General features: G+C 45.1%; 1 protein-coding gene across 3 annotated transcripts in view; it reads left to right on the top strand.

The window, feature by feature from the left end:
• Positions 1-13,449, top strand: part of LOC142108564 (uncharacterized) — a 625,828-nt gene that overhangs the window by 478,071 nt on the left and 134,308 nt on the right. For 2 of the 3 annotated variants that reach the window (XM_075192322.1, XM_075192325.1), the window contains exons 2-3: positions 3,957-4,184; positions 5,793-5,950. In XM_075192322.1, the coding sequence (XP_075048423.1) occupies positions 5,882-5,950 (69 nt within the window). In that variant the 5' untranslated portion in view covers positions 3,957-4,184; positions 5,793-5,881. The remainder of the gene's footprint in view (positions 1-3,956; positions 4,185-5,792; positions 5,951-13,449) is intronic. The other variant, XM_075192323.1, reaches the window with a different exon arrangement.

Here is a 13,449-nt window from a genome sequence, read left to right on the forward strand (position 1 = left end):
TTCTACCCAACCACCCCTCACCAAGTGCCACTAACACATAGCTTGTCTAGTGCTGGAGACTAGCCCTCATCCCCCTCCTTCTACCCTCATTACCCCACATGGCCCTACTATCACCTCCTACCCAACCACCCCTCACCAAGTGCCACTAACACATAGCTTGTCTAGTGCTGGAGACTAGCCCCCATCCCCTCCTTCTACCCCCATTACCCCACATCCCCCTACTATCACCTCCTACCCAACCACCCCTCACCAAGTGCTACTAACACATAGCTTGTCTAGTGCTGGAGACTAGCCCCCACCCCCCTCCTTCTACCCCCATTACCCCACATCCCCTACTATCACCTCCTACCCAACCATCCCCTCACCAAGTGCCACTAACACATAGCTTGTCTAGTGCTGGAGACTAGCCCCCATCCCCCTCCTTCTACCCCCATTACCCCACATCCCCCTACTATCACCTCCTACCCAACCAACCCTCACCAAGTGCTACTAACACATAGCTTGTCTAGTGCTGGAGACTAGCCCCCATCCCCCTCCTTCTACCCCCATTACCCCACATCCCCCTACTATCACCTCCTACCCAACCACCCCTCACCAAGTGCTACTAACACATAGCTTGTCTTGTGCTGGAGACTAGCCTCCATCCCCTCCTTCTATCCCCATTACCCCACATCCCCCTACTATCACCTCCTACCCAACCACCCCTCACCAAGTGCTACTAACACATAGCTTATCTAGTGCTGGAGACTAGCCCCCATCCCCTCCTTCTACCCCCATTACCCCACATCCCCCTACTATCACCTCCTACCCAACCACCCCTCACCAAGTGCCACTAACACATATCTTGTCTAGTGCTGGAGACTAGCCCCCATCCCCCTCCTTCTACTCCCCATTACCCCACATCCCCCCTACTATCACCTCCTACCCAACCACCCCTCACCAAGTACCACTAACACATAGCTTGTCTAGTGCTGGAGACTAGCCCCCATCCCCCTCCCCCTCCTTCTACCCCCACTACCCCACATCCCCCTACTATCACCTCCTACCCAACCACCCCTCACCAAGTACCACTAACACATGCAGTCATGGCCAAAAGTTTTGATGATGACACATGTATTGGTTTTCACAAAGTTTGCTGCTTCAGTGTTTTTAGACCTTTTTGTCAGATGTTGCTATGGTATACTGAAGTAAAATTACAAGCATTTCATAAGTGTCAAAGGCTTTTATTGACAATTACATTAAGTTTATACAAAGAGTCTGTCACTGCAATAGTGTTTCTGAGATCCGTCTCAGGACCCCTGGGGCTAGCTGTGGTAGGGACGTAGTGGAAATTGGGAGGCTGGATGATTGCCTTGCTCATAGAGCTTGCTCTAATCCTATATAATGGAGGTTAGGAGGAGGAATGCTGTACTGGACTCCGTACTGAAATAAATGCCTGGAATCCGGAGCTGATGGACTGGAACCTGGATGAAAGAACAGGGTGGACCTGAACCCATGACCCATGACTCAGTACCTCCAAGAACTCAGAGACTCAGGCAAATATAGTACCATAATTAGGAATGGGAAGACTCAGAACTCAGGCAGAGGATGTACAGGGGTGGTAACCTCCTGAACAGACTAAGCTTGTAACTGGCCCTGGACAACTCAGAACCTGTTTTAGGCCTGGAACTGGAAGTCAGTACCCCGAGACACAGAGATGGCTCCAGAAGGTGGATGACTCAGAACAACCTACTACCCTAGATAGCCAGTAGGAGAGACGGGAATAGATTGATGAGAGGAGGATCCACACAGAAGATAACAGCTGGAGTCTGTACACAAGCTGATAGAATGAAGGTGAATCCACACAAGGAATAAATAACCAAAGTATTTATTTCAGCAACAGGATGAAGCTAAATTCACACAAAGAGCTAATGGTCTGCAGTTCATATAACAGCATACACGATGAATCTAAACTCACTCAGAGAGTTAATGGTAGAAATCCATAGAACAGCAAACAGGGTGAAGCTGAATTTACACGAAGGATGATGGTTGAGATCTGTATACAACAGACAGGATTGAAGCAGCAGGAGTCTGAAACTAGGAAAGTGTTGCACTGGCAATTCGCTGAGTGTAGGAGGAGACTCTTATAGTCTGCAGAGGAAGCCAATTGGTGGATGAGAAGTGGCTTCTTTGCTGGCCTTCTTGACACAAGGCCATCCTCCAAAAGTCTTTGCCTCACTCTACATTCAGATGCACTCACACCTGCCTGCTGCCATTCTTGAGCAAGCTCTGCACTGGTGGTGCCCAGATCCCGCAGCTGAATCAACTTTAGATGTCCTGGTGCTTGCTAAATGTTCTTGGGCGTCCCGAAGCCTTGTTCACTATTGAACCTCTCTCATTGAAGTTCTTGATGATCCGATAAATGGTTGATTTAGGTGCAGTCTTACTAGCAGCAGTATCCTGTGAAGCCTTTTTAGTGCAAAGCAATGATGACTGCACGTGTTTCCTTGCAGGTAACCATGGTTAACAGAGGAAGAACAATTATTTCAAGCACCACCCTCCTTTTAAAGCTTCCAGTCTGTTATTCTAACTCAATCAGCATGACAGAGTGATCTCCAGCCTTGTCCTCGTCAACACTCTCACCTGTGTTAACGAGAGAATCACTGACCTGATATCAGCTGGTCCTTTTGTGGCAGGACTGAAATGCAGTTGAAATGTTGTTTTTGGTATAAAGTTCATTGTCATGGCAAAGAGAGACTTTGAAATGAATTGCAATTCATCTGATCACCCTTCATGACATTCTGGAGAATATGCAAATTACAATCATAAAAACTGAGACAGCAGTCTTTGTGAAAAATAATATTTGTGTCATTTTCAAAACTTTTGGCCATGACTGTAGCTTGTCTAGTGCTGGATAGTAGCCCCCGTCGTACAACTTTGTTGTTATGTCGTATTGTTAATTCTCCAGTAATGCTAGCTCGACACCATCCAAGAAATGTTGTTATGCTTAATTGTATTCATGTCACTGTTATTATCTGTATCAGTCATAATTCTTATTGTAGTCATGTTTGTCATATCTGTACGATGATTGTCCGGTGCTACAGAATCTGACACCTTATAAATGGTGATGATGATCACTTGGATAGTATGATCTGTAATTTGTGAACCAGTAGGTCCAGAACTGTCGCCCTAGTCCTGGCTATGTAAGGAGCCGCTCCTACTCCTTGTGTAGTATTCTCCTACAGGGCTTTCACACCTCATATACCCTAATACACGTTATTACACAGTGTGCGGGTTATGACTGACAGTGTTTCCTATATGCTATCAGAATTGAGCAGGTCCTAGTCCTCTGCTCACATCTGCAGCGACCCACTTGCCCTTACCCTAGACACCTATGGAGTCCCTTAGATACTGCCCCTCACCATACACAGACATCTACATCATCAGGATCCCCTCCATTACTCTTCAATACAGAGTGTCCGGAACCCCCCTCTACCCCTCCCACACTCGCCTCCCTCCTCCTTCTACAAGCTATTTACACATTGCCATTCCTACTACACAATCACTTAAACTATATCCCCGATGAAGTCCACAAACAGGACGAAACACGTAGAATTTGAAGACACCCACAACCAGCAGCATTGTGTCACCCAGCTCCTGCCCTCCCCATTACTTCAGGAGCTCTGTTGAGCGCAGCCACTCGGCACCAAATTTCCTATATAGGTTACACAGTGGTGGAGCTCACCCTACAGACAACAGACTCACCCCATGTGACCTGTACTATAGCTGCCCCCATAACATATACACATACCTAACCATTATAGATTGTGTCCTACTACTTGTACCATCACCAGGTTATTGTTTTTCCCACTGCTTAGATAGCTCCCATTCACCACGTTTGCTCAACACATCTCCCTGAGTCTCAACTGCTCTGTTAAGATAGAGAAAGAAATATCAGCACTTCCATCTTTTTTTAGGGGGATCCAATACTTCACCCACATTCTGTGACTCATCTCCCATCTGCTTCTACAACAGGACAAACTACTTCAGGACTTATCCACGGAACAAGTGCACCAATACCCAACAAGAGCAATATCATCAAGCACTTTATTTTGGGACTGCTGCACCAAACTAAGAACAGGAAGACAGAGAACCAAATGAGAGGAACATCTTTCAACAATGTCATCAATCTAAAGGATTAAGAAGTAAGTGACAAACACCTACAACACCCCACCACCTATAGATCCCACCAGGCTTCACCCCGTTCGCTTTCCCCTTAGGGCCGGTACCACTATCTTCTTTGCAGGGCAGCAACCAATCACAGCTCCACTGATACATCCTCACACCGCAGACAGTCCATATCCTACATCCAGTGTCGGACTGGGGGCATGAAGGGCCCACTGGGGGACTGCAATGCTAATGGCCCACCAGAGGTGGTGTGGCCAGCCATCAAAGAGGCGAGACCAGATATCAGAGGGGGAGTGGCCAGCCCACGAAGGACAGCTAGCACCATAGTGTAGTATATAAAGAATGCAGTGTGTATATAAAGAGTACACAATCTTGATCTGCCATTTAGATTGGGCAGAACAGTCACCAAAAATCGGGATTGTCCCACTAGAATCATAACATTTGACAGACTGTCCTACCTGTTCTTGTTACCACCTGTGGCTGCTGGTTTCTTTAGTTGCAGCTTGTCTGGATCCTGGAATCTTGGGGACCACTATTTAGAAAAAAAAAAATGGGTGCATTTAGAAAATTCCAACCAGCCCCGGCATTAAATCAATAGGACCCACGATTAATACTTAGGCCTTCCTCCAGCCCAACATTAAAATAAGAGTATTCCCATTTAATAAATCTATTTCCCTCCTCCAAACAAGCCCAGCAATAAATTAATAGCATTTATGTATAATAAATATACCTATTTCCTGCAACTGTCACTGCCATTATATAATTCATATTCCCAATTAATAAATAGACCTCATGCTCCGCAAACTCAGCCCCACATTCAATTAATAGCCCCCAAACCACCCCCATCTTAAATTAATAGTCCCCCACTATAAAATTAAATTGCCCCAATATCACCCCACAAACAAAATAGCACCCATTAGTTAGCCACCACCGACCACACACACACACATTACTGTGCCCCTGCATCACCATGCTGTGCCTCCCTATGATCTCACTGCGCCCTCCATGCTGCTTTGGCCCCTCTTCTTCCTCTTTCATGCCTGCTGCCTTGGGCGCGCACTTACCTGTGCAAAGCTCCAGCGTCCTTCATTCTTGCTCCTCTGGGTGGCTGGATTCGTCATCATCTCTTCATTCCCCTGCTGAAACTGAAGAACACACTACTGCACAAGTGCAGGACGCCCAGACGCGGGTCTCTACACTTGCACTGTAGTGTGTTTAACCGAAGTGTCGCCGTCGGGAGTCGGCCGCATTGAAGCTCTGCCCTAACAACGGAGGGGGCGGAGCTTCAATGCGGCAGGGCCTACCGGTGGATAGCCCGTCTCCCCGGCAGGCCAGTCGAGGCTGCCTACATCTCTACTTATGGACATGAAGGATTTATTATAGAGGGGTGTTACATGAAGGACAAATTGTTCTGCACTCCCCCCATTCCTGTTCAGCCTCTCTAACATTAATATGTGTCTCACTCTACATACGGATTTACTCTTGCGCAAAGTACAGAAATACGTATTTTACGCAAAGAAAATGCTCATGCATCCAACTCTACATGAGGCCCTCAGTGTTTCTTATTTTATTATGTGACATGTCTGCTCTGTGATGTTTATAATGATTATTCTATTTATTCCTAGACCGTTGAGCCGAGAGGAACCAGAGAATCTTTTACTAGAAGTCAACTGAAGGTGAAACCCGATCTGTGTAAATCACTGATTCCCTGAGGATGGACAAGGACAGGAGTGAGAGGATATTAGATCTCACCCTGGAGATCATCTACCTGCTGACTGGAGAGGTGAGGAATTCTGGGAATGTCACAGTGACATCATTCTTACTGATATAAATAAAACAGGGACATGACTGGAGATGTGAGGGATTCTGGGAATGTCACTGACACCATTCTTACTGATATAAATAAAACGGACATGACTGGAGATGTGAGGGATTCTGGGAATGTCACAGTGACATCATTCTTACTGCTATAAATAAAACAGGGACATGACTGGAGAGATGAGGGATTCTGGGAATGTCACAGTGACATCATTCTTACTGATATAAATAAAACAGGGACATGACTGGAGATGTGAGGGATTCTGGGAATGTCACAGTCACATCATTCTTACTGCTATAAATAAAACGGACATGACTGGAGAGGTGAGGGATTCTGGGAATGTCACAGTGACATCATTCTTACTGCTATAAATAAAACAGGGACATGGCTGGAGAGGTGAGGGATTCTGGGAATGTCACAGTGACATCATTCTTACTGCTATAAATAAAACAGGGACATGGCTGGAGAGGTGAGAGGGATTCTGGGAATGTCACAGTGACATCATTCTTACTGATATAAATAAAACAGGGACATAACTGGAGATGTGAGGGATTCTGGGAATGTCACAGTGACATCATTCTTACTGATATAAATAAAACAGGGACATGACTGGAGATGTGAGGGATTCTGGGAATGTCACAGTGACATCATTCTTACTGCTATAAATAAAACAGGGACATGGCTGGAGAGGTGAGGGATTCTGGGAATGTCACAGTGACATCATTCTTACTGCTATAAATAAAACAGGGACATGACTGGAGAGGTGAGAGGGATTCTGGGAATGTCACAGTGACATCATTCTTACTGATATAAATAAAACAGGGACATGACTGGAGATGTGAGGGATTCTGGGAATGTCACAGTGACATCATTCTTACTGATATAAATAAAACAGGGACATGACTGGAGATGTGAGGGATTCTGGGAATGTCACAGTGACATCATTCTTACTGCTATAAATAAAACAGGGACATGGCTGGAGAGGTGAGGGATTCTGGGAATGTCACAGTGACATCATTCCTACTGCTATAAATAAAACAGGGACATGACTGGAGAGGTGAGGGATTCTGGGAATGTCACAGTGACATCATTCTTACTGATATAAATAAAACAGGGACATGACTGGAGATGTGAGGGATTCTGGGAGAGTGACTCTATGACCCTGGTTACAGAGACCCACATGACTCCAGCCTTGGAGAAATACTAGGACACTTTCTAAATCTACTTTGTATATCAGAAGTGTGCATTAGGATGTAGCCCACAATATTATTTGTGGCCATTAGCTTCTGTGAGATCCTCTATAGAAACGTTTTTATATTATAGTTTATTCTTCCCATGATCCTCTCTGGCTCACAGGATGGTGACCATTCTCACTCTGGTACTTTCTGCTCTGCCTCAGTCGTCTCCCCCTGAACAGCTGTAAATGAGCAGCAGGTAGACAGTCTCAGATAGAAGTATCAGTCCCACAATCTTCACAGATGTTGGATATATTGCATTAGATACAGTGTATTATTTTTTTTCCTATCACTATCGGAGACTTTAATATTTTCAGTTTTTCCTAAAATTTTAGCTGTAACTAATTTTTACAATTATGGGATGATTTCCATTTTCCTGAACTTTTTTTTTATATGTGCAAAATGGACAAGAAATGCTTTATATATCTTACATCCTATTGGGGGACACTGCTAGACATAGGGGTATAGTCGGTGGTCCCGGGAGTCCAGGCACTTATACAGTTAAATATGTATGTAGCTCCTCCCCTACTATACCACTCCCACAGGAGGGAGTACTTAATTTAGTTTTAGTGCCCTCAGGAGTCAGGCATGTTTTCCAGCCCTGGATTTTACGTTATTAATTTCAATTTATTTTATTTAGTTTACTTTTTATTTAGGGGGGAAATCTTCCTGGGCTCAGGGATGCCTCCCAAGGGGTGGACAGCCTGCGGTCTTCCTTCACCCCGGGACCCTGAGGCAGGGTGAGTAGCTTTGACAGCTCTCTCACCCCACAGCATAGCCGGCTACTATTTAGTTCATTCATAGCTTTGTGAGTGTGACAGGAGGGACCGCCTATATCACCCTATCTGTTGCTGGTGGGAACCGGCTGGGCTTACTTTGCCATCGTTCCCTTACGTTATCCCAAGTGCGCCCTCTAACCGCAGTAGGAGGGGCTTACAATGCTGCCAGCACTGGTCTCCTTCTGGGTAACTGACGCTGCTAATGTACTCCGTTGCTGGTGTACCTGGGCTGGTACCCCTGACCTCTTCCTATGGATCAGGGTTGCTGTGGATGGATCCCCCCTGGCCTATCACACTGGCCAGAGCTGCTGGGTAGCGGGCAGAGCAGTGGTGCTGGAAAGTTGGGTCCAAACCTCAGACAGCCGGGAATGGATTCGATTTTGGGTCTAATCTGTAGGTCACAGGATTTCGGCATGGAAGACGTTGTCAAGCAGGTCTTTGAAGCAAGTGATGTTTATTTGCTTTCACACCGGTTTAAGGTACCAGTGATGCAGAGGTCAGAAGAAACGAGAATGATACATTCAGTACAAACCAGGGCTGTTTTATACAGTTTTGGACACAGCCTCACAGGGTAAGCCAGCCCCCTGAAGTCTGAGTTATTTTTAGTAACAGGATGCAATATGTTTACCCAAACATGGATTTAAATGCTATTTATACTTAACAAAATTGACACTTTTCTGCGATATCCTGAATCCCATTGATTAGAGATTTGCTTTCACTTTAGCCAAGATACAGGCCACGGTTCCCTGCCGTGCATCCAAGTGTTCGTCAATCACATTGAATAGACTTGTTTAGCATTTCCTGCTATCCGCAAAACAGACTCCCTCCTCACATATGCCTAATTGGAGATTTCCTCTAACAAAGTTACAAAACCCTAAACAAGACATTTTCTATACCAAAATACACAAAAGACTTCCTCAACCAATGTTTATTGTATGTGAAATGAATACCTAAAAAATGAATGCAATTCCTCTACAAAGTGCCACATGATATAGTAAAATCAGTACATGCAATGATATACATAAGTGCCCTGCGCTATTTCCTTGAAATAAACTTATACCATAAGTTCTTTATAAGTGATAGTCACTCTGAGCTGTTAGTGCTGACAGCTGGGACCTCGGCACGCAGACAGGTGCTGCGGTGGCGTTCCGTCCCATCTAGTCATCGAGCAATGCCGGACCAGAAACAGCCACAGCAGATCTCTGTTGAATTGCAGAGTTGCACCTCACACAGGGTGCACAGGTTAAAGGAGAAGATCTACGTTTTGGACACGGGGGCAGCCATTTTCTGTATAGGAAGGTGAGGTCCTGGACTCCTCCCCTTCTTCCTGGAGCCATATGGAGCTTTCTGTGCCATATCTCTCACCGTAAGAACTGAAATCTGCTGTACCCCTCCAACAGGACAGGTTTTTACTTTCCTAAAATGCTCTTTTTTTGCAATTTAATTGTTTATAAGAGTGTGTGTGTGAGGCTTATTGTTTGCGTCTTATTTCAGAGGAAATTACAATTATATCCATCTTTCAAAAGTTGATATATTGTATAGGTTGACGGGAGCTGTTACAAATATTTAAAGAGTCACCAGTTTTATATGTTACATACATTCTGGTCCCTTGTTGATAGATATATATATATATATATATATATATATATATATATATATATATATATATATATATATATATATATATATGCGAGAGACAGACATACATACACTATATGGACAAAAGTGTTTGGCCACAACTGTTAATTATTAAATTGAGGTGTTTCAATCAGACCCGTTGCCAGAGGTGTATAAAATCAAGCACTGAGCCATGCAGTCTCCATTTGCAAACATTTGTGTTACAAAATGGGTCGTTCTGAAGAGCTCAGAGACTTCAAGCATGGTACTGTGATAGGTCAAACTGTAAGTGATATTATTAGAAAGTGGAAGCGTTTAGGAGCAACAGCAACTCAGCCACAAATTAGTAGACCATGTAAAATCACAGAGCGGGCTCAAGGACTGCTAAGGCACATGGTGCATAAAAGTCGCCAACGCTCTGCTGATTCCATAGCTGAAGCGTTCCAAACTTGCACTGGCATTAATGTAAGCACAAAAATTGTGCGACGGTAGCTTAATGGAATGGGTTTCCATGGCCGAGCAGCTGCATGCAGCCTCACTTCACCAAGACCAATGCCAAATGTCTGATGGAGTGGTGTAAAGCACACAGACACCGGGCTGTGGAGCAATGGAAACGTGTTCTGTGGAGTGAAGAATCACGCTTCTGTGTTTGGCAGTCAGATGGGCGAGTGTGGATTCGGCAGATGCCAGGAGAACGTTACCTGCCTGACTGCATTATGCCAACTGTGAAGTTTGGTGGAGGAGGGATAATGGTATGGGGCTGTTTTTCAGGGTTTGGGCTAGGCCCCTTATCTCCAGTGAAGGGCGATCTTAATGCTTCAGCATACTAAGTCATTTTGGACAATACTATGCTTCCAACTTTCTGGCAACAGTTTGGGGAAGGCCATTTTTTATTTCAACATCACTGTGCCCCAGTGCACAAAGCAAGGACTACAAAGACACGGTTTGATGAGTTTGGTGTGGAAGAACTTGACTGTCCTGCGCAGAGCCCTGACCTCAACCCCATCGAACACCTTTAGGCTGAACTGGATCAGAGACTGCGAGCCAGGCCTTCTCGTCCAACATTAGTGCCTGAGCTCATAAATGCTCTACAGGATGAATGGGCAAATTCCCACAGAAACACTCCAACATCTTGTGGAAAGCCTTCCCAGAAGAGTGGAAGCTGTTATCACTGCAAAAGGGGGACTAACTCCATATAAAAGTATGTGTATTTGAATGCAATGTCATTACAGTCCCTGTTGGTGTAATGGTCAAGTGTCCGAATACTTTTGTCCATATAGTGTGTGTGTGTGTGTATGTGATATATATATATATATATATATATATATGTGTGTATATATATATATATGTGTATATATATATATATATATGTGTATATATATATAGTATATTTATCTTTTCAGCACTTTTATGTCTTTAAAATACTGCATTTTGTCTACATACTACTTTTTTTTTTTTAAACTCTTTATTTGTTACAAGAGGAAACGGCATAGAAAAGAGCAAACAAGTAAAAACCAACTGTTTTAAGACAACAAGATGTCTCCTCTTATTTTAGATTTTTATAGTAGAAGGAAGGGGTAGGAAAGAGACATGAAACAAAATGGGTTAAGGAGGGGGAACGGGGGGGGGGGGGAGGGTTGGGAAGGACAGGCACGTATATCACCATACCTTTTACAAAGGAGGTTGTAAGCAGCATATTTACAGAATAACGACCTATAAAATAAATAAGAAAATAAAAAGTAGACGGCAAGATATATGGATCTCTTACCCATGGTGCACGACGACCAACCTGGAGGATCCGGAGATGGCCCAGAGTTTATGTACCATTAGAGGACGAGAGAGCCAAAGGAGGTAAACAGCTACGGCTTTGCTGGAGATACCACGGGGTCCAAACCTTGTCAAAGTTGTAAGATTTATCGTGAAGGTAGCATGTAATACTCTCCATGCTTGTAATATGCCAGAAGCTGGTATGTGGGATATCAGCTTATTGGAAGGGGCGGTCTCATCAGGGATAGGGCGAGAGAAAAGGAACAACCAGGGATCCTTAGTGATCTGTTGTTCTCTGACCTCCTCCCAACAAGACTCATCTGGAGGGGGTCCCAGATCCCTCTCCCATTCACGTTCATGGCGTCCTGGAGTGTCAAAGGATATCTGTTAGCCAGTTATAAATCCTCGACACCATCCTTTTGGTGAGTGGGGAATGTAAACGCATGTATTCAAAGGGAGTGAGGGGCCTAAGAGTGTCAGAGGCAGGCAAGGACATAGCGAAGTGTCGGACCTGAAAGTACTCAAAGAAAAGCGGGCAAAAAGATTCAAACTTTTGCTGAAGATCTGAGATAGAGGCCCAAGTTCCGTTAACCACCAGGTCCGAGACCACACGTATCTCCGCACGTTTCCAGAGTTTAAATTGCTGTGGCTGGCCACCTGGGGGGAAATGCGGGTTGCTCCAGAGGGGAGTTAGAGGTGAAATAAGGGAGGATAGTTTGTGCTTGAGCAGGGACGAGTCCCATAGGGACAAACAAAATTTGAGCGATTGGAGTAAGGGGCCCCCTGTGGCCTGTCCAGTCTGCAGAAAGTCCACCCATGCTACAGTCCGGTAAGGGACATATGTAACTGCAACCTGTGTCAGATGGGCCGCCAACTAATAGTGTTTAACATCTGGAAAGCCTCTTCCTCCCTGGGTCGTGGGCTCTTTAATTACTGCTACTGAGACTCTAGTGGGCTTGCCACGCCAGACAAATTTGAGGAAAGAGGAATGTATGTCCCGAAACACAGGATCCGGCACCTTCACCGGTAGAGTCTGGAAGAGGTAAAGAAGTTTGGGGATCAGATTCATCTCCTCCATACTTCTAGGTCTTTTTTGATTTTAATGAGAAGGGGAGGAAAATTCTCTCTATATAATCGGTCATAGGAAGAGGTGATATAGACCCCAAGATACTTGATCTTGTTCGCCTGCCAGCGCATAGCAAAATTAGCCTGTAGGGTGGCACGGAGGGGAGGGGGAGCGTGTAGGAGGATGGCCTCTGATTTAGCAAAATTAATTTTATAGCCTGAGAGAAGACCATATTCATCGATGAGCCTGTATAGGGCGGGTAAAGAGTCTTGGGGGTTCGTGAGAGAGAGAACAGTATATCATCCGCAAAAAAAGAGACCTTGAATTCCCGGGGTCCCACCTCCACACCCGTTATCAAAGCCGACTGCCTAATCATTGCTGCCAAGGGCTCTATAACCAATGCAAAAATTAAAGGAGATAGGGGGCATCCCTGTCTCGTCCCATTGGAAAGGGAGAGAGGATCAGAAAGCGAGCCATTAACCAATACCCTAGCGGTGGGAGAATTGTAAAGAGCAGAGACTCCCGTCAGGAATTCAGCCGAGAAGCCATACGTCTTCAGAGCGTGAAACATGAAGTCCCACGAAATCCGATCGAATGCCTTCTCGGCGTCCAAAGAGAGCATCAGGGCTGGGAGACGTCTCTGATTAATTATTTGAATTATATCTATTGCTCGACGGGTATTATCTCTGGCTTGACGACCTGGGATAAATCCCACCTGATCATAATGGATCAGATCCGGAAGGACTGTATTCAAACGAGTGGCTAATAATTTTGCATAGATCTTAACATCTACATTAAGGAGGGAAATAGGACGGTAGCTCGCACAGTCACTAGGGTCCTTCCCCTCCTTGTGTATAACTACTATACGTGCTTCCAACATTGATTTAGGGAATGGAGCTCCTTGCAAGACAGCATTGAACAGGGTGCGGAGGTGGGGGACCAGGGTCTGGGATTTTTTTTTATAATAGGCTGCGATGAAGCCATCTGGGCCCAGGGCCT

This window comes from Mixophyes fleayi, chromosome 12 (assembly GCF_038048845.1).
Source record: "Mixophyes fleayi isolate aMixFle1 chromosome 12, aMixFle1.hap1, whole genome shotgun sequence".
Taxonomy (NCBI): Eukaryota; Metazoa; Chordata; class Amphibia; order Anura; family Limnodynastidae; genus Mixophyes; species Mixophyes fleayi.